Genomic DNA, 21,640 nt, shown 5'->3' on the forward strand with positions numbered 1-21,640 from the left:
GAAAAGAATTATTTGGTTTGGGTTTTGTTATAACCCGTTGCCTGGTAACAAATCGACTGCTTTGCTTCATGGGAAGCGGCATTTTGCATTAGCTGAAAGAAATTTGGAAAGAACGTGTAGAGCGACAATTTTTATTAACATCTCCTGCTTTAAATATTGGAATTATTCGTTTCTTGTCATTTTCAACGTTTCTTCAAAGGATCAAATAATTTTCTTGTGGCATGCAGTGGGAATTGGACCTCCGTGAATGACTTTCTTTGCGCAGTGTTAAACCTGTTTACATCCAACCTTGGGTCGACACGAAACCGGGAAGAAAGCGAAATGGGACCTGTAGTGTTTACTTAGATTTCTAAAAGAAGGAGCCTCGATTGTGGACTTTTCTGTTGGATTATATTCACAGCAACTGGATAAAGATTTTCGTTCACTTGATGCGAACTCGATGCTTCTCTTATGAGGAAAAAGAGGAGAAAACATTAAATAATTCTCTTTTGTAATTGAAAGCCACTTTCGGCGCGATATTGTTCGTATTTGTGTTTTGCGATAAGATTTATTTCGTCAAAATGAAACGTTACCAGAGTATGAAGCAACTTGGCGATGGTACTTATGGATCAGTTGCGTTAGCAAGAAATGTTGAAACTGGAGAAACAGTCGCCATAAAAAAGTAAGATGGTGTCCGATCTTACAGCAAGAATAAGCTTTTATTATACCTATTCGTACATGATGAAAGCTTATTGAAATTTTTACAAGCTAGCACCTTACTTAATTGGTTTCCTTTAATAAGCGTTGTCGATTTCCTTTTGCAGAATGAAAAGAAAGTTTTATTCATGGGAAGAATGTATAAATCTTCGTGAAGTAAAGGTAGGTTTTTAACATAACGTTCTATTGCTGCATGTCTGTAAAACAGTCGGGGGCCTTAATTTTCAACTATCTGGTGAGCGGTGTTGAAAAACATGTCACTTTATGATTTTCAAGAGGAGATTGATTTCATCTTCTTTTTTTCCTGGTCAGAAATTCGATAGCCTCAGGCTTATGCTGTATTTTTCAGTTGCATACAGTACCTCGTTTACTGAGAAATGTTCTGAACATTCAGAGCTAATATCAAACTTAATTAATTCTTTTATAATTATTATTATTGATCAAAACTTAATTTCCCTGTGGATTGCTATTCTATTCATCCAGCCAATAGGCAAAATGTTTTTGATAATTAAGACAAATTGGACATAAATGAGCTTTGAGAAATTGCCATCACATACTTTTTTGTGACTAAATTCACCAAAATTAATTTACTGGTTGTTGCTCCTGGGTATTAAAAGGAAAGCAGAGTTATACGGTCAAAAATTTTATCTCACTGTGAGGTTGATATGCACGTCAAGGTTACAATATCCAATCACTCTCAAGTGGATGTATGATCACACCTGCCAACTCTTTAGGCAGTTTCTTGGTGTTGTGAATGTGCGATCACCAAGTGACATATTAAGTAAAGGATTCAAAATACAATAAATAATACCCAAACCATAGTACCAAAGCTATTCTACTAGTATACAAATGTGGCAATCTGATTGGTTGAGCTGCTCGAATAATATCAGCCATAAGTATATCAGTTCGCACAAGCTGTGAAGATTTATTATACTTTTTTTATAGTGTGGAAATAATTGAAAATCATTTAATTGGACATACTTTAGTGAGAATTCTTGTACTCATTAACAGTCTCAATTTCTATGAAGTGATAGCTGATTCAGCCTGCAGCTTCATCAACTTCATCACCTCGTAGAAATTGAGAGCTTATAATCTAATCTACTGGTTGGTTAAATAATAATCTAATTGTTAAATAGGCCCGGCATATCCAATTGAATGTTCGGTAATCGAACCCAATCGAACACCAATCATTTTATTAGGTTCGGTAATCGAACATAATCGAACTCACAATAAAATTTGGTCAATCGAACAAAATCGAACATTCTATTACCGAACAGTCGACAATCGAACAAAATCGAACGTTCGATAATTTACCGAACAGTCGAAATTGTACTCAGTCAAACGTTCGATTACCGAACTCCTGTTTGTTAATATTGCGGAAATTTTGTGCAGTGCACCATCCCCCTGATTAGTCCTGCATGATTCACTTATAAAGAGACAGATTCCGAACAAAATCGAATCGGATTGTGTTTGATTGGTTCGAAAATCGAACTCACAGCAAAATAGATGTTTGATTTTGTTCGATTACCGAACCCAATCAAACGATCGGTTTTCAATTGGATTCAATTTCAAAGGCCAAAAATTTTAAAGAAATGTATGAAATTTAACTGGAATTTCCAGAGGGTTGGGGGGGGGGTTCTTTTAAAAAATCCCTTCAATGGGGGAGGTATGGATATTTTATGGAACTACAAAATAAGTAACACAAAGTTAATAAGGCATATTGTCCATGGGCCATCATGTTGCACCTGTATATTTCTAAATTGTAATGCATATGATCGATAAAAAATTATGGAGAACCCTACACATATGTTGTCAAATCTCCTGTACACTTATTTTGGTGATTTTAAGGCAATTTTGGTGGAAATTTAGAATGTTTATTGAGTTTGTGGTTTTTATCAGCTGTTTTTTGGGGAGTGGGGTACCTGAGGTACTTTTAGACAAAATTGGCAATTTCCCGGATACATTGTATGGATTTTTTAGGTTGGCATTTCTGACACACCATATGACTAATTTCGACCAATCAAATAGCTTTTTTGTGATCCAGTGGTCATGTCATTGTTTTTATATCACGCAAAATGTAAATATCACTCTAACTTGTGTTAAATGATCACCTGTTATTTATTCTTTCATGTAGACAAATATTTTACTATTCAGGGTACAGAATTGGTTAACTAATTACAAGCTTATTTTGGTTCAAACCTTCTCTTTCATAATTTTAGCTTACCGTGTAATTGCGGCTCTGCAAACCAAAATTGCTACAACTAAGATGCTTTTATTTCTTGCTCTATAAACACTTGGTTAGCTTTGGAAAAAAGTTATTTATTTTTTGTCCAATAATAATACATGTAAATAGTGAACATGATAGCAAGGTAAGTAAATTAAATTTGACTCCCTAGTGTCAAGCTTTTTAATTATGCAATTATATTTTTACAAGTTCAATGCCATACTGATGAGTAAAGCCTGCTGACTTTCTGTAAAAATATTGCTGAATCAAATTATTCTATCCAGGTAAACTAAGAAAACGTTTTTGATTGAGAACTGAAATTGTACATGTAATGTTATTAAGTTCATTTGCCCTGTTTAGGATGCAATAACATATTTATTATAATTATTATTTTAATGGTAATTATTCTCATCTTTTTTGACTCCATACCCGATACATCACTGTTGATACAAACATTTATTTATAAAAAATTATAATTATGTTACTTAATGCACATGACTTTTAAGAAATCAATCTAACAAAATCACTAATTACCGGTAGTTTTCAGATGGTGACATTGCTGGAAAACATTTGAGCAGCCACATTTTGAGTTTAACTGATCAAAGCAACCAGCTGAAATTCAGAACAAGGAAGCTAGCTTTATGATTTGGTACACATAGGGTTAGGGTTAGGGTTAGGTTGAATATTATTTTAATAAAGTCACCCCAATGTAACTTTTTGTACATGTACTTTTTCTGCAGTCTCTACGGAAATTGAACCACGCTAATATAGTCAAGCTGAAGGAAGTCATCAGAGAAAATGACTACTTATATTTTGTGTTTGAGTACATGAAAGAGAACCTATATCAAATGATGAAGAGCAGGTAATCAACAACTTTGTTCTGTAATTTATTTTTAATTAGTGTAAAATTTAAGTTTGTTTCTGATCCTAGTGATAGGCTTTTAGCCAGGATTTAAAAAGTGGGAGTCCAAACTTTTTATAAGGCCTAACTTTGTCCCTATAGGAGAGCCTAAGGAGCATGCAAGGTGTTTTTCTGCAGTTATGAGTGCAAAGATATCGAAAGATTTTCACATTTGCTAAAAATTCCTCTGTATACAGTTATTCATATTATTTTTTTCTGAAAAGTGGCCGTCCATAGGACTCCTGGACTCCCACCTGGCTAAAAGCCTGCGTAGTGAGTCATCTGGCAAAACACTGTTTTCTGTACATAATCAATATACACGACCTTCTTGAGAAAGCGGACCACACACTATTTGAAAAAATTAGTGCAGTCGAAAATCACCCACTGTACAATTATTTTTATTATTACCAAAGCGGCACTGTTCTGCCCACCAATTACGGTCATCTAATATTGCATTGCCTCTACCAAAAACTGAGCATTTTAAGAATAGTTTTAGTAATATTATTTAGGTTAGCTTTTAGATATAGTTTAGCAATTAATTCTTAGTTTTTATATAGTTTTTAAATAAAATTGTCTTCATATTGTAACTAAGTTTTTAATTTTTATTTTTATTCCTGTATTTGGCTCTTTTTAATATTTTTATCATTGTAACTGTTGATATGTATTTTATCAATTGAAATTAATACACATAATAAAAAAATGCCAAATGTGAGATGACTAAATAGATGAAAACATTTGGTGTTTTGTAAATACCTTTATTTCTTTTAATAGTCCTTTTTAGTCTTTTACAGTTTTTATCGTATTTTTATTTTTAATTGTATTTTTTATTTTATTTTTCAGAGACAAATTGATTCCAGAGTCCATGATTAGGAATATAATTTACCAAATTCTCCAAGGGCTTGCCTTTATACACAAACATGGTAAGTGTAAGGCTCCATGTACATATATGCCCTGTAGTGCACTTATTAACTACATTACTGGTGTAATATTTTCAAGAAAGATTGTGTTGCAAATTCTTTGTTTGTATTTGTGCAAATTGAGTGTTGAGACCATTGACAATGTAAATCAGTATATAATAGCTTTACTTAAATGCACAACTTTCATGGGTCCATTTGTCTCACTGCAAATAGATTTTGTGTGGTGAGGGGTTTGTAGGTGGAGTCCGGATGGAAAAATCCGGACCACTAGAGCACGTACAATGAGGTTCAAGGATTAAGGATTCCAGACCACTAAGATGCATAAGAAAAAATAACTAGGTCCAGATGAAGTCGTTGTGACTGGATTTGTTGTCTTGTTTATGTAGACCAAGACAATTAAGTCCATCTGGACCACGTGCAAACAAAAAATTGTCCTTTTTATATATTCACTTATCACTTTCCCCTGATGAAGGCTCAAGCTTTAGCCGAAACGTTGGGACATTTCGGATATTTTATGAACACTTTATAACAAAATTTTTAACCAGAGTAATGTTTTTTATTTATAATCATGAATTGTTAAATCAGTCGTGATAATCATAGTGATTCCGGGATATTAGGTGAAAAACATTAGGAAAGTAAAATGTATTTCATTATTGTCTTGAACAGGGTTCTTTCATCGGGACATGAAGCCAGAAAACTTGCTGTGTACAGGGCCAGAGCTGGTCAAAATCGCTGACTTTGGTCTTGCAAGGGAAACAAGATCACGTCCTCCATACACAGATTATGTCTCTACTAGATGGTAAGAATTATTGAAAATATTAAGAATTACCTGAATTGTACATATTATAAATTAATGGTAATGATAATTGCAAGATGTTAAAGCTGTGACAATCATGATGGTCATGGAGAATTTATATACCAAATGTCATTAATATATTTTCTGTATGATTGACAGGTACCGTGCACCTGAGGTGTTATTACGTTCTACAAACTACAGTTCACCAATTGACGTCTGGGCTGTGGGTTGCATTATGGCCGAACTTTACACACTCAGGCCACTTTTTCCAGGCAGTAGTGAAGTTGATGAAATTTTTAAGATATGTGCAGTTCTTGGCACCCCATCAAAGGTTTGTTTTTACATGCAATTTTCAAAGAAAATTGTTTGAGCCTGATAAGAATTTTTAGCAGAGATCCCTCGGCAAACCCATTGAGCTGGAAAATTTTGCTTGTTGTGTGAATGTCCCTCTAGACATCCATGCTTTTCCTTTATTCTTAGCCTAAGATGTTATCATCATGTCAAAGGGCACAGTAATTAACTATGGAGTTCCACTTTTAGGCTTGACAATATCTATATATACAGTGTGTATTATTCTCTTTTTGACATTTGTAAGTCCAGCTGGAAACATATTCTGTTGCAATCAAGTGCAAGGGACATATTCATGATACAATATATGACGTTCTCCCAGTATGGTCCTGAGCGTGCTTGATTAATGAGAGATTGATTACACAACTAAATATGAGGTGGCTTTTCAATGATGTGAGCATATTTACTTTTTCACTATTATAAGCCATAACAATGCACAAATTTGTGCAGGATCATTTGGGACAATACCCAGTTCAATACTTAGGGCCTGTTTACATGATTCCAGAATGACTTTCATTCTGGAGCGAAACTTGTTCCGGAATGAAATTCGTTCTTCATTCACATGACAAAGTCAACCAGCTCAACTTAAGCTGTTGTCAGGTGCATGGTTTTCGTGTGACATCAAAAACAAGGATGGCGCATGTTTTGCACCAACATGTTATTGTCCCCATTTATGGCAATATCTGCAATTTTAACAAGCAATTTGACATAGGGCTACTTCTTTGGGCTTAACAGGAAATAATATTACATTTTATTTGCTCTGAGTTCAAATTGTGGCCTCTGTATACGATTTCATGTGATGCGGTATCATCTCGGAATGAAATTTGTTTTGTGTTTACTTGATACCAGAATAAGATGTCATTCCAAAATAAAAGTTTGATTCCAGAATAAAAACCTGAATGAACTTATTCCGTAACGACTTGTGCAGAAACATAATTTTGTCTCGGTATCATGTTAGCAGATACAGGGAAATATATGGGAATGAAATGAACTGGTTCCGGAATGAAAGTCATTCTGGAATCATATAAACAGGCCCTTAGAAAATATTGAACATGGAGCAATCTGATTGGTTGATATTAGTTATTGGTCCTCTGACAACCTCAGTCGTGTAATGAAATTAATATTTTTCATTATTTTCTTTATCAGGAGGACTGGCCAGAAGGCCATCAGTTGGCAGCTAACATGAAGTTCAAGTTTATGCAAGTGGTGAGATTTTACTTTACTCTACTTTCATCTTGTCACAAATAGTTAACAAGTTACTGGTAATATTTTCTGAAGGTGTATTCAGTTTGACTTATAATTTATTTAGAAACCTAAAAAAAGGAAAAAGGTCCTAAAACACAAGGAAAGTTAAGCAGATGTTAATGTCAAGGTTTCTAGCCGACACTAATATTCAGGCACTAATATTTGCGGGCCCAAGAGAGGCCCGCAACCCTAATCTTGACAGTGACCAACGGATTGCGTATTACGCGTGCGCGCCACGTTTATAAAGGCTATCTGCAAACTGGAAGTTGAGAATTTTGTTCTTCCACTAAGAACGATCGGAATGCAAAAAACGTGTCAATCACGACAAGTTGTCGTAACACCGAAAGAGAAAAATCTTGTCTCCAAGAGTGATACGAATACGAAAAATCAACAGTTTGTCACATTAGATCGAGGCTTCTGTCTTGCAGACATTACGTTTTGCAGACATTGTTTTATAGGTGTTGCTTTTGAGAAGATCTGCTGTGATTGTATCACAGATAAACTACGGCAAAGCGAATGATTCCAACAACGGTTATTCTCGAGAAATTCCTTATAACACTGACAACAAAGCGAGTTTGCCGACGGAGGAAAATCACATCTCAATTCACACCGCGTGCTCGACTACACTTCGCAAAACTGTCAATCAAAAAAACAACTCTGATTGGTTCGCGGCAATAGAACGATAAAAAACATTCGTGACTTAAGCGTGACGCGTTACTCGACCTTACTCTGAATAATTTTCTTTTGTCCAGTGATTTATCAACACTGTCTGAAACACTTCCCTCCCAGTACCTTCTCTTAACTGCATCGAGGCCCGCACTTTCTAACCTGTGGTTACCACTAGTTTATATAATTACTGCAGTAACTGTAACAGCTTCATGTAAAAATACAATACAAAGTATATTTTTAGGACCTATAAAAATATCTCTGCTATATAACATTTAAGGTCATTAAAATTGCTGTTCTGTCAAGTTAGAATGAAAAGTCAGTTTAGCTGCAGCAAACATTTTTACCACACAGGTATATTGATTAGTTAGAAAATGTTACATGTACCTATGTGACAACTATAATAAATGCTATTTTGGGAGAACAGGAGATTTTTGCCAGGAATTTAAACAAATTACTGCAAATTAAGAGACAAAACACTTTGTGGGAATCTAGAGATGTCATATCAGTAGGTTGCAAAAAATTAATAATAATATTATTGGGAACACTTCACACAATCTTGCAAAAATCAGAAGAATGCTCCTAATTATTAGGATAACCCCCATTCTTTCCTGGTTCTGCTGAAACAAACAGTTGTTGCCCTCCATGAAAACAAAACTCGGTTTTCATAGTTGCTGGAAAAATATTATCTCTCATAATGTTATGTTGTTCCCAGATGCCAACAGCTTTGAAAGACTTGATTCCAAATGCTAGTCCTGAAGCAATTCAGCTGATGAGAGATATGCTGCTATGGGATCCAAAAAAGCGACCCACATGTGCCCAAGCACTGAAGTATCCTTACTTCCAAGTTGGGCAAAACCTGCCTAAACCTGTCCAACAAGTAAAACCTCTACAACAAAGACAGCCTCCCCAGCCGCAACAACAACAACAGCAAGTTCAACGACAAGAAAGGAAGGATTCTGTCAAGTCATTAATTGGCAGTGGAAACGAAAACCAAAGGTGGGGTGGAGAGGCAAGTGCTGTGAGGAATGTTCCGCTTGCCAAGGCCAACATTGCTCCTAGTTATGGGAGTGGCCGGAAGAGATGGGGGGAGGTGAAGTAGGAGGGGAGTGAAAGACAGTACTGATGAGTTTGAGTCCCTGCTTAGTGAGATTGATACAAGCCATACATCAGCATACACCAAGAAGGTTAGTGCAGCTATTGATACAGTAGCATCACTTGCATCTAAGGGTGAACACCTGCCAACAACAAGATCTAATTGGGTATTAAATGTGACATGATTGGTCATCAAACGTTTGAAGTTTGGCAGTCCGTAACGGCAACTTTTGGGCTGAAAGTTCAGCGCATTCCAGTTGCGAAATGGCAGAAGGTGGATATAGAGACTACTAACGAAAAACTGATCCTGATCTGTGTCGATATGCATTTGCGTATCACCTCTAGTTTTGTCTAGAAGTTACAGAAATCATGTCATTGCTTGTCGAGAAGTGTTAGGGCCATATTTAAATCGAACTAAGTTAGAGTGTTTAAGAAATCGAGGTTTAGACGACGACTCAACTAGCAAGGATAAGATGAACCCGATGTGCCGAGTTCACGAGACCACTTAGACGACGTCTAACGATTAGCTATTGTTTTGACATCATGCAGCGTGCTACTCCCAAAGGAACACTATTGTCTGCTGTGTTCTTATCAAGGACTCTAGATATGTAGTATAGAGCGTGGGAAATATTATAAAGAAATTGTACTTGTGTTTTTTAAAGGAAATGAAACAAATAGAATCAAATATCTCTTTAAACCAGCTCGGAGGTTCAGGAAGCGCATACAAAATACAAATCAAGAAACAAGTTGACTGCAACGGGCTAGAATCAGTGAAAATAAACAGTTAAACCTACTTAGGAGCAGGTCTAACTTGCCATTGTTTGTTAGTCAACGGTTAAACTTCATCTAGACGCGGGTTATGATAAACGTTGTTTAAATAATTGGATTCGCAGGCTAAATCCCGATTTAGACAATGACTTTCTTAGCCGCAGTCTAAACTTCGTTTAAATAACCGAGCCCTTAATATTTAAATTCCACCTTTATTATTTACTAACTTATCTATGTTGCTTTTGTAGCCTGCTGTTCAGAAGACAGACCCACTGGATTCCTTCTCAAGGTTAGTTCTGTTCTGTATTTTTGAAACAGTAATCATACATGTAAGAGCATGTCTGTTTTGATCCAACGGATAGGAGGAGTCAATTGGCTCATCAGTATTGTCAGGCAATAATTAGCAAAAACAGAGATTCTTGAATGTCAGGGAAAATTGAACATAAATTATGACAGCGCTGGTTGGAAGAAAAATTTCAAGTCAATTTGGTCTTAGCGATGTTTTTTCCGAAAGTGGAGGCTGGAGGCCGCTACTGTATCTGACATTTGGTATTCATATGGTCAGGGAAATATTATTTGTATCAGAAAAGATTTAGGGAATTTTTGAAAACAGATGTCTGTGGCGACCATGTCTTTCCTCTCCCAACATTTTGTCAGTTTTCCCTGGCTAATAGTTCACCGTTTCACGTGGGTCGTGGCATTGAGGGGTGTATTGCCCTAGATCAGTGCTCTAACCTTGCCTCCAGATCAGTGCTCTAACCTTGCCTCCAGATTCGGAGTCCAGAGTTCTAAACAAAAAACAAAAAACCAACACAAGGAAAGAAAAAAGTCAGTATTTTTTTAAGGTCAAGTTCGGGGCAAGCAGGGTGTACTGTAGAATACAGCCCGTGAAGTTGACCAATAATATCGCGCGTACTAGCTGAGTTATATAATAAAACGTTTTACACACCCTTTGATTTCACAGTACGCGGCGAGATTCAGGTGTCAATAGAAAGACGCCACCGAGCGCCAAGCAGCATTACATGAAACAAGCTCGATATTTCCCTGGTTCAACAATTAACGCCCAACCCCAGGTAACCCACAACCCGGCACCCTCAATGTACGCCGCCAGAAAACTCTCCTACGGAAAGACGGGGAATGCTGTGGGAGGCAGTACTTATGTGCCATCGTTTGGCGGTGGAACACAAAATAGAGGCGGCGGTGTTGGAGGTATGTATCTGCCAAACTGTTTCTTAAAAAAATGGCTCCTAACTGAGTACTCACTAAAAGCAAACTGTCTGTCCTAGCACAAAAAGCCTTGGAATATATGTATCCAAGAGACTGAATTTAGTTCAAACAATTTTATATAGCAATCTTTATTAACTGCATTCATAAAATGGTTTAAAAGGTAAATTTATCGAGTTTTAAGTACGAAGTTAATGTAACGGTCGTTAGTTCATCAGAGAAAATCAGCGATAGTTCTTGACAAACTAAATCCGCCATTGTAGATGAGCACAATTTCTCTCCGAAACACAGCGAATTGCTGGTCCAAACGCTCTTAATCAAGGGAGAATTCACTTGAGGATATCCGAGGGAAATTCACTCGAAAAACGCAAGGGACACTTTAGGAAAACCCATATCTCTGATACTTGTTTACCGTGTCGAGGCTGCCCGCTGATTGTCTACTGTCCTTACGTCATTGTGACGATTATCTTGTCTTATCTTTGCAGGTATAGGTTGGAAACCACCAATACTGACCAAGCAAGGTAGCGGTACAAATATTTACCAACCTCCCGGCGCCCGCTTCGGTGTTGGAACGGACTGGAGTTCAAAGTGAGTTTGTCTCAGTTTTTGAGTAAGACATTGCAAGGGATTATTTTTCTGTTTCTTTTTCAGGCAGTTGTTTTGTTAATTTCGTTTTCAATTCGGTAAGTTATCGTAAAAAACGTTTTTGTAAAAAAGGGGCATTTTCGTCGTCTTATCCCACGACATACTCCGTTGACACTTACTTCAAGAGCAGCTTTACGAAGGCCACGAAAACATTGAGGTGACTCACTCCATTGGGTCGAAGATCGTCCTTGCTCTGCCAATTTGAAGTTGATAGCTCTTAATTAACGTAAATGAATAGAATTACCTTAAATACCGTGTCCTAGCCCCATCATCGTCATCATCACTTTGTTTACCCTCGGATTTGAAGAGTAGCTTATACAGCTAATATCTCCGAGCATTTCACAGTAAGCACAATACAACGGGCAAAGACCAGACCACAACACCGGGAACTCCGTGCCCTACTCTTTACGATAAGCGTGTGGGTTCTTTTACGTCCCCTGCTGACCATAACACTGAAGATGCAGGAGACGGGGCTTACGGTTTATCGTCCTTATCCGAGAAGACTAGAATATCTAACCATTTGCAGATGTTATTTCAAAGGCGGCATATTCTCCTCAGTTATTTTAAGACCCTGAGTGTTAGTCCGGTCTGGGACACGAACCTGAGACCTCCCGCACTGTAGTCCGTCGCTCTACCAACTGAGCTAACCGGTCGGCGGTTGTCCACTATAGTCTTCTCTTAGAGTAATTTCGAAATGAACCTTGCAGGGAACCAAATCCCCTAAAACTCTGGCAGTGAGCAACAGCTTCGTACTCATAAGCGCCCTGTCTTAAAAGTAATCTCCCATTACATCGATAATTGCCTTATGCCATCGCTACCCTTCGAGAGAACAATAGAACAAACTGCAGGAACAATGCCCCCAGCCCCGAAACAATAGCAACTGCTAGACTAGAGGACCAGTAGAATTACAAGCTTACGAGGGCTGCTACACTTCTAATGCTATGTTCCTAACTCATCTTATTATCTCAATTGCAGATATAAAGGACGATCTTGAAGGAGCGGTCAGTCAGTCATTTACGTATTGTGGTAGTTAATCTAGCATGAACAGTTTCTTCGTCTAAATCCACAGTTTTAGCTCAATATTCATGTAGTTATAAATATCATAATGAGCTCAATCGAGACCGTCATTCTTTGTAAATATATTTTTCATTTAATCTGAAGTTTTAACGAACAATTTTATCATTTTTTTAGTTATAAAAATGAACTCGAATGAACTTTGATGTAAATGTTAATTAGTGAACTTTTAAACCAAAACAACACTGGTCCATGCAAAAGCTGTTAAGTGTCGGTGGTAATTATAGGTAGATAATCAAATGTATTATAGTAATGTTGTTTTTAAATATGTGGAATCTTTAGCTGAGGAAGCCTGATAATTTTGTTTTCTAACTTGATCAGGGGAATAACTCATTCTAGTAAGAAATAGCGTGGTTGTAAATAGAACATAATGACAAATTTCTCCATTATAAAATGTGGTTACAACTAGGACTGGAATCGTGTCAGAGACTGCTGTAAATTTTTTTCAGTTGAATTGTTTCCCACAAAGTCATCTTGTACTACAGATTTTACTGGTCCGTTCAAAGTAACATAGAAAGTCACCATGTGATACGTTTTTTTACAGACCTGCACGTTCAAAGGAACATAGCAGTGCTGTTTGTTTTATTTATTTAATTAATTTATTGTCAGACTCGTGATAATGAATAAAATGTTGAAAGTACATCAGAAATTTGGTTTACTTTCTTGCTTATTGTATAATGTAGATTACATACTTAAATATGGCATATTCATACCCGTTGTTTCTGCCCGAAAGGGTCTAGTTGAAACAATTGCATTTTGTAGGACACATAAGGTAATCGTTTGATTAGTTTAAATGACATGGAATTTTAATTAATTACACTAAGAGCAGATTTCAATTGAGTGTCGTAAAACCAAAACCAAAGTAATTACTCTGGCCAATCACAAAGGACACAGACAATCGTGTGAACCAATCAAAATTCGAAGCAAATACATGTAGCTGGCAGAAAGCGCGGGAAAACGTGCGCGAGCGAGTCACGATTGGTTTTGGTTTTACTTCTGATTGGCTGAGAAAGTGGCGCGAGATTTTTAAGCCAATCACTAAGCGTAGTAATGCAAAACCAAAGCAAACGCAATTTACTTTCGACACTCAAGTGAAAACCGCTCTAAGCACAGCAAAGACATATTCACACTCGTTATTGGCAGGAAGAGTCCTGTTGCATTTATCAGGACATGTTATCATCAAATCAGTGTCAATTTTAAACCGTAAATGACGTGGTGTTTTAGTTAATAACATGCACCCCCCATTCAGCAAATAAATACTGATCGGAGGAGGAAGGGAGAGGGGGGGGGGGGGGATCTCTTTAGACAGCCCACAATTTGAAGTGTTTTTATTGGTTAGGAATTAAACGTCGTTTTTCAATTTTCTTTCGTTCATTTTCTGAGCCCCACACGGGATTCGAACCCATGGCCTTCCAGATCCCGGTTGGACGCTCTATAACCACTGAGCTATGGAAGACTCGTGGCGAGCGAGGTCGTAGACTAGGTTGTTTTATGTGAAGTACATGACCTGCTCATTGTGCCTTGCACTGACCGTTGTATATTGTTTTTAGAATCAATTGTGTCTCTTGATCATAGACGGTGTTTCTTGTGCCCTGCGTGTTTCGCGCGTGTTTGTCACGTAAACTTGCATATGTAGGCGTGCGAATGACAACTTCCTCCTCAGGGGCGGGAGGGGGGGGCCGGGGGAAGAGGGGGGGGGGGGGGGGGGGGGAGACCGGGGAGGAAGGATATGGCAAAAAATATAGCCAACAACCCTAAATGGTATTTGCTTTCTTCAAACTGAGAAGTGCTTGTGGACTCTTGAAAGGGTTCATAATTACGCCGGATTCTTTATTAATACTTAGTTTATTCTGCTAATGACACACTGAATGGTCACTGGTGACGAAATTGGGAATTACAGGGTTAACTCCCATTCCATCCCATTAAATACGATTTTGGAAGAAATTGAAGCTTTTCTTAGGAAAAGACAGTGAAATATTGAGACCTTGAACAAATCGCAAAGTATTCGGTAAGAAATTGTTTGTCCGTGAAATCAACACTTTGCGTCAAATAGAAAACCGAATATTCAAACGCATTTCCGAAAGTAGACAAACAACAAAAAAACAGGCGGCCTAATGACAGTTTTAGCTGAAGACGGAAAACCTCTTTTTGCACATTTACAGCTTGAAAAGCCGACAAATGTAAAAAGAACGATAGATGTAAAATTACCGCCACATCAGAGAAATGACAATGGAAAAAAATAATCATTTATTTGATGTATTTACTAATTTCATTATTTTTATTTGAATTTGAAGACAATCTCCATGTTAATTCATGAAAATCGTACGGAAATTGTGTGCATGCAAGAAGTTATCAGTCGTAAATTTGCTCAATGTCGGTTGTATGAACGGTTTAAATAGTTTATCTTGAATCTCGTGTATCCCAAATTTTCTTCAGTTCTAGCGTAGCGATTTTTCCCGAGTGTTCCATCTTTTAAAAATAGTTCATTATATATTGATTGTCAATAAATGTCAATAAATGTGTTATTGAGGCTTCCGTTTGTTTTTAATGATCATCTTCTTCTTGCTAACGCAAACTGTTCCAATTTTCAACTCGAGTAAGAAGCTATAGAATTACATTTCCAAGGCGGTATATCGAAAAAACCTGACGTTTCCACGCCAACGAAAATAAGCCAGAACGTAGAACTTAATTAACGAAAACACCTGTGCTTTTAGCAAGTTCTTCCTGGTATTCAAATCAAATATAAAGCGAGTCACTGATCGCAACCTATTTGGCAATTTCCTCTCATAACAATTCTTAAAAGCACTTTTTGTTTTATTGTTTCAAACTATTGGGTGATTCGAGCCTGTCAATACCTTTTTCGGCCTACGTCTTAATTTCTCCTCTCGCCGAATTAACAATTCTGCAATTAAAATTCGACAAATGAAGGGAAAAGAGTTTTTTAAGGGCAGCAGCTGCCTATGTGATGTTAATTCCGCACAGAAATTAATATTTTGCACGGCGAAGTTTTCTTCTTGTGCGATCGAGCGAACCTAATGGAATTGAACGTTATGTAACATAATATTTACACACAATTTAGCGGGGTGTTTTTTCAGCACTGGCGATGTCGCATTTGTATTCGAGTCAGCAAATTCGTTCCTCAAGGGCGACAAGAAGTGAAGGACTGTCTTATGAAAGAAACTTTCCACATTTTGACCTGAGCAGTCGAGCAGTGAAATTGCCGCCAATTATCAAGAACGAATTGCTAGTTAGTCGTGGCCCACGATCTTGCCGGCCTTCATACTGTTCAACCGCAAGGTCGAAAGCAAATCTTAATGTCACTTTTCCTAAAATTACCGAACCTCAGCCACAGAAAAGCTGGAGTGGGACGGCATCGCACCATCGCGTTGCATCGCAACACAAGACGGAAAACAAACAAGGAACGATTAAACACGTCGAGAAAACACCGATTCGCTTCCCGAACTCTTACACGGTACTACCGCCTATAGGAAAAACAAGCTCATGGCAAGCTCACAACGGGTTTTCGTCTTTGCAAGCGCCTTCAAGCCCAAGAAATGGTGTGCAAGCCCCAATTTCGATCCAAGACCAAATAAAAGGTCGAAGAAGATCTTCGCAGAGGAAACGCTCAGATAATGGACTGTCGCCCTCCCCGAATACTAAAGCCGTTGAAAAGGAAAGTGTTAAAACGACAGACAGCTCAAGTCCAGCGAGAAATAATGAAAACGTTTCAACTGCGATCGAGAATCGGAATCAAAGCGAAAAGCCGACTGCACGCGCGTCTGACACCAACACAACAAGATCATCTATAGACACTGTTGAGGAAAACATTTTTCCGTGCCTCTCCGATGAAGAAATTCAAATGACAGAATGCGATCCCGTGCGGCATATTTTAGAGAAGCTTGAACTAAGTAAAGAAGCTCAGGAATTTCTGGAGAGCGAACTTAGCAAGCGCAGAAAAGCGACTTGCATAGAAATAGACGCTTCACTGAAAAAAGCTGTCGATATAATTCGGGACAATTTACTGCGTCAAACGATGGAAGAGTTGTGCATGATGTGGTAATACACTGTCGAACAAAAATTTCCATGACACATAAATAAATAATCTAAAGCAAGAACACGGCCTTTGGAATTGTTGCAAACGAGATTCACTCTCCCGTAAACGTACTGAAATACACTTTTAGCAAGACTGCTAAACATTTTACCGGCGCTGTTTAAGCTGAGTTTATATCTTTGGCTTAAAATGTTTACTTGAGCGCTCTCACCATGACAAAGTGTTATAATTATTCCTGTAAATATAACATGTAAAATTGATAAGATAAAAGTCTAAAATTGGTGTGATAAGTAAAGCGTAAAAAATAAATACAACTGGGTTTTATTTTTAAATGTAATTACGCTTTCGGGGGTTTTGCGTCGGTTAAGAAAATTTTGACATCTAGTACTCAAAATCGTTTCGCTTAAAATGCAACGATTACATGCGGTCAATGGAGTAGGGTTTTGTAGATACACTCAATCTGATTAACAGACTTAAATAAACATGGAGAACCCGAGGCTTTAAGAACGAGCAAAGGTTGAGTGAATTTTGCTGATCTTAATTTTTAATTTTGTTACATTTACCGGTGCTATCATCTGCTACCTTGCATCATAAATAATTCAGTTTAAATAATAGGATTCAATTAGTTTTTAAACTGCTCCAGGCTTTAAGTATAAAAATCAAAATACAACTTGGTCTTATCAGTTAGAATAATATGTATTGGCAATATACACAACTAAGATACATTGAAGTAAATAAGAAACAAGACTTTATCGCGAAAGAAAACTTTTATCAGAATTTCGTGCGCTCAAAAAATGACACACACTTAAGAAGCCGTGTCTAAGAATTATCATAATTTTCACATTTTGCAAAATTGTAAGTTGTGTTTTAATACGTGTCAGATCACCGCCTCTGTGACGTGGTTGCTACTCCATTAAACAAATTAAACAACAATTTTTTTGGATAATTTAATTCAGATTTTTACAGATTATATCCACGCACATTGACATTGTGAAAGTCTGCATTACATGGAGCTTGAATTTCAGACGACTTCTCTGGTCGCTTCCTCACGTCTGAACAAAATACCCGCTAATGCCGTCCGGTAACTTCACTTTCCGAAAACTGGGTAGCGATTTTGAAAGGCCGAAGCTAACCGGAAAAGCTCGTGACTAATCGGAACATTGTCGGTATGACAATTGAGCTGCACTGGGGGAGTAGGGAGTAGGTAGCGTTAAATTTGTACTCGTCAGGTCCAGTTTCCCCACATGAAACTAACCATGCATAACTTATTATTCGTACTTATGAAGACGAGAACCAACGCTACGTTTTATTTATACAGTTGAAGCTCTCTTTAACGGACACTCTCGTAAGCGGACAGCTCTACTTACGGCCGCCTTGTTTGAAACCCCGTTTTAACTCCCATACAAACTCTGCATTTTTTACATTCCCGTAAGCGGCCGCGGACACTTTTAGAGATTACGACTTAGACTTTCTCTTTGTTTTCAAGCTCCCGTAAGCGGTCACCCCAAAGAAAATCCTGTTAACAGCCTCTGTATCTTGTTTTTATCAATTAACTTCACATCGCCGTTCGTCACAATGATTTTACAGTAACTACAGTACAATGTTTCAGTGTTTGTTTTGTCGTCATACACGTCCGTCCAGTTATTGTTAGCTGGGTAAGCTCCCGTAAGCGGCCATTTATACCCCTACACCTCTAAGGGCCGTTTACGAGAACCAATCTCGTAAGCGGCCAGCTCCAGTTACGGACACTTTTTTCGCGTCCCGAGGGTGTCCGCTTACGAGAGCTTCGACTGTACTTATGAAGACACGAGTCGACGCTTTGAACATGAACTTTCGCTTAACTTGTTGATTATACTTGTAAAAACACGAACCGACGCTCTGAACACGACGAGTTCACATTCCGAATCAAAGGCCCGGTTGGGCTGCCTCGTGTCAGCTTTTTTGAGCTTTGTTTAAAGATTGATATTGCTACAGCTTAATACATCATTTGCCTAGCAGACTTTCTTATACACAGCCTGAATTTTGGTTGCTTTCTTACGAGAACACAAATGAAATTCAGGTTATCTCACGCGGTTGTCGCTTTATGCTATGAGGCTCACGGGGGGGGGGGGGGGGGATGCATGTTCCCTAAAATTATTTTGTCGATTTTTATGATCCCTGTTCCTTAAAATATCAGAAACGCAGCTTTTGTTTCCGTGTTCCCATCATTCTTTTCCTTATTGTTCCCTTGTTCCCAGTTATTTTATGGCCACCTTCCCTTGTTCCCCAAAATCGCTGTTTCCAACTGATTTGAGTTTATATTTACTAAAGCTCTGGTGTGTCTCGCCAAGACCTGGCCAATCTTGGTTGCGACTGAGTCTTTTAGTCTGTTGTAATTGTTACGGACTGTCTTTTAAACTGTTGCGATTTGTGTCTGACAAATTGGTTTAGAAATGAGGGTTTTAATCAAGCAAAATTGTCTTAAATCAACCAATTTCATTGGAAATTCTTCAACATCTACGTTCTATTCGGTTAGCGCTTCCAGACCTTTTGAAATGAAGAAAGCACAAATCAACTCGAAACGTTCCGGTACATTGAAATATTTCGATTCGCTCGTTATATCCTCACGGCTGTAATCTGTTTGACTGAAATCTAGAGTAAACTTTCTCTCTGCACGTCTTACGCACTGCAGTTGTCATCATCATCACCCAATCAGCATACGAGGTTCCTTGATCTTACGTCATTTTAAACCAATCGTCGAACAAAGATTTTATCACACCTTCCGAGACTATTAGCGCTCCCACTTTCATTGAAAAAATCGAGATTTTTTTTTGTATACCAAGGATATACTAAACCCTATACCTTTATATGCGGGGATAACCTGCGATCGGGCGTTCTTTTTTTTGACCTTTCCTCGGAAGCAAATCTGCCTATGTCTACACGCGTTTCAGACGCCCTTAAGGCCTGGTGGTGTAAGGTTAAAGTTTTAATGTGTTCCATTTATTTTCGGAACCGCGCAGGTGACACATGTACAGGTTGCGGAAACAAAGTTTGTTTCTTGTAAACAAGAAAATGTTTTGCTTTATTCCGTCTCGATTAGATACGTATGCACTATTTTAGCACTGAAAAAAGCTATGATTGTTTGTGGTTTTTGTTTTCCGCCAGAAATGTAGATGTCGTGTAATTTATCATGTCTTGGTTTGAGTTCGCTTTTTAATTCGATTTTTGATCTCCGTCTGAGCCATTAAAAGTTCTATCTTAATAATAGGACAAAGCTATCAGTGACCAATATGTACTTTGACCAAAGACAGCGAAACAGAAACGAAACGACTTTGATTGATATTTTTTTGTGATTGTCTTGAAAACAGATAATTGCTTTAAAAGCTGTATTAATTTGGTCTTAAACCATAGGCACCTGTGCCACTCATAACCGCCCGTGAAGAGCGTTGGCCTTTGTTCACGTGCCTGTCGCGTGAGGCCTTTGTTCTTCTGACGTCATCACCTTTTACCAAAAAAGGCGACACCTTATACTCAAGTTGTGCAGCAGGAAAAGATTTTTCCGATGATACCCAGATCAAAGCGATTTGGGTAATTGAGCTTGAAATATGATCAAAAATGGCTTAAAACTTTGATTCTCAAACACACTAGTTAGTCAAGTTAAAACTAAGAAAATCATAACCGTGGAGGAGGTTTGGATACCCGGTCTTAATGAACATAGATTTTTCTAATTTTCTGATTTTATTTCTTCACTCTGTAGTTTTTGTTTCAATTGAAAAGATACATCAAACGATTGAGATAGTGTTTCATCGGCTTTCCAAACACCTCGAATTTCGTTAAAAATACTCCGCTGCACGTCGTATTTTCAACTCTCTTCTCGGTGTTTGGATATCCCGATGAAACACTGTCGCTCGTGTTTGATATATTACGTGAAAAACTCGAAAAAAATTTCTCAAGACTACCCTTGGCGACTCCATGGGAAGGATTTTCTATCTTGATGATGTTTTCTCGGAAATTCTTGAACCGAAAGCAAGCCCATTAGAAGGCCAGCAACTGCAGCAAAAAGATGAGAAAAGGAGAAAAAGGAAAAGCGGAAAAAATAATAAAAGACGGAAAGCGTAGAGACTTGCGCGCATGCCCGGGGAAAAATGTCATAGAACGCAATGCTAATGGAAAGAAAGGCATTTTTCCATGTTGCAAATGTTGTTTTTAGTAGTTTGGAGCTAATTTAGCTCATAGCTGGCCAGAAAATGTAAAAAATGTCTTTTTTTTCTTCGCTTTTTTTTTCCCAAATATCTCTCCAAGTGTCAATGGGTTAAGGCGGGGTATCACCTGAAGGCCGTTTTTTCACAGCTTAACATGGGCGTAACGAAAATATCTCGCTCGCGTTTCAAGGAATCTAAAAACCCTTAGCTCATAACAAATATCTATGTTTTGCGGTGTTTTGTAAATTTTTGGGTGATTTTGGGGGATGTTCGGGAGGAGATAGTTTTTCTCAAAGGATTAGTAAAATTTAGAGAGATAAGAAATATTGGAGATTTAATGGGATTTTAAAATTAGAATTCAAAGTTAAAAAATAGGTAGACGGATATCAGACAGTCCACTGACAGTCTGAGGTGCTCTTGCGTGGGGGTCAACTGTCTGGTGGTGTTTCAATTTTTTCTTTCTTTCTCCAATCCCTTCTTTAAAACCTCTTAAAATTTCATTCAAATCCAGATAGACCCCCACCTTAAACGAGGACACAAAATAGGGTGTCTTGTCTTGAACACGGGTGATGAAATGTACGAGTTTTGTCTCCAACAAGGTCAGGGTTTAAAGGCCTTAGCGGCCCCCCTCGAAGCTTCCGTTCCTTCTTCCCGCCTTGAAGGCTTATACAACAATACCCAACTATAAAAAAAAACTGACATTTAAAATCTGGAATGTTCTGTAGAACATGGACTTATTAACTCACCCTAGACACAAAGACAGCTGCACGATAAAAGGCAAAACAATATCAGACTTTTGTGGTAAAATA

General features: G+C 37.8%; 2 protein-coding genes across 2 annotated transcripts; both read left to right on the plus strand.

Moving 5' to 3' along the window:
• Positions 1-72: 72 nt before the first annotated feature.
• On the plus strand, positions 73-13,248 carry LOC144646929 (serine/threonine-protein kinase MAK-like). Its single transcript, XM_078506643.1, is given in 13 exon segments — positions 73-661; positions 804-858; positions 3,661-3,782; positions 4,662-4,741; positions 5,405-5,537; positions 5,694-5,865; positions 7,029-7,088; positions 8,509-8,888; positions 8,890-8,980; positions 9,905-9,945; positions 10,621-10,865; positions 11,366-11,468; positions 12,501-13,248. Coding segments are annotated over 13 exon segments (1,602 nt in total). The 5' UTR covers positions 73-560; the 3' UTR covers positions 12,520-13,248.
• A 2,341-nt stretch (positions 13,249-15,589) lies between these two features.
• LOC144645671 (uncharacterized) lies at positions 15,590-17,433 on the plus strand. The gene has a single exon (XM_078505223.1). The coding sequence runs from the start codon at positions 15,703-15,705 to the stop codon at positions 16,657-16,659; it is 957 nt and encodes a 318-aa protein (XP_078361349.1). The 5' UTR covers positions 15,590-15,702; the 3' UTR covers positions 16,660-17,433.
• Positions 17,434-21,640: the final 4,207 nt, after the last annotated feature.

Source organism: Oculina patagonica, chromosome 3 (genome assembly GCF_052425735.1).
Source record: "Oculina patagonica isolate OP01 chromosome 3, crgOcupat, whole genome shotgun sequence".
In the NCBI taxonomy this organism is placed as follows: domain Eukaryota; kingdom Metazoa; phylum Cnidaria; class Anthozoa; order Scleractinia; family Oculinidae; genus Oculina; species Oculina patagonica.

Excerpts from the sequence above, each read along its gene's own strand:
- LOC144645671 (XM_078505223.1), top strand. The coding sequence starts at position 15,703 with ATGTCGCATTTGTATTCGAGTCAGCAAATTCGTTCCTCAAGGGCGACA.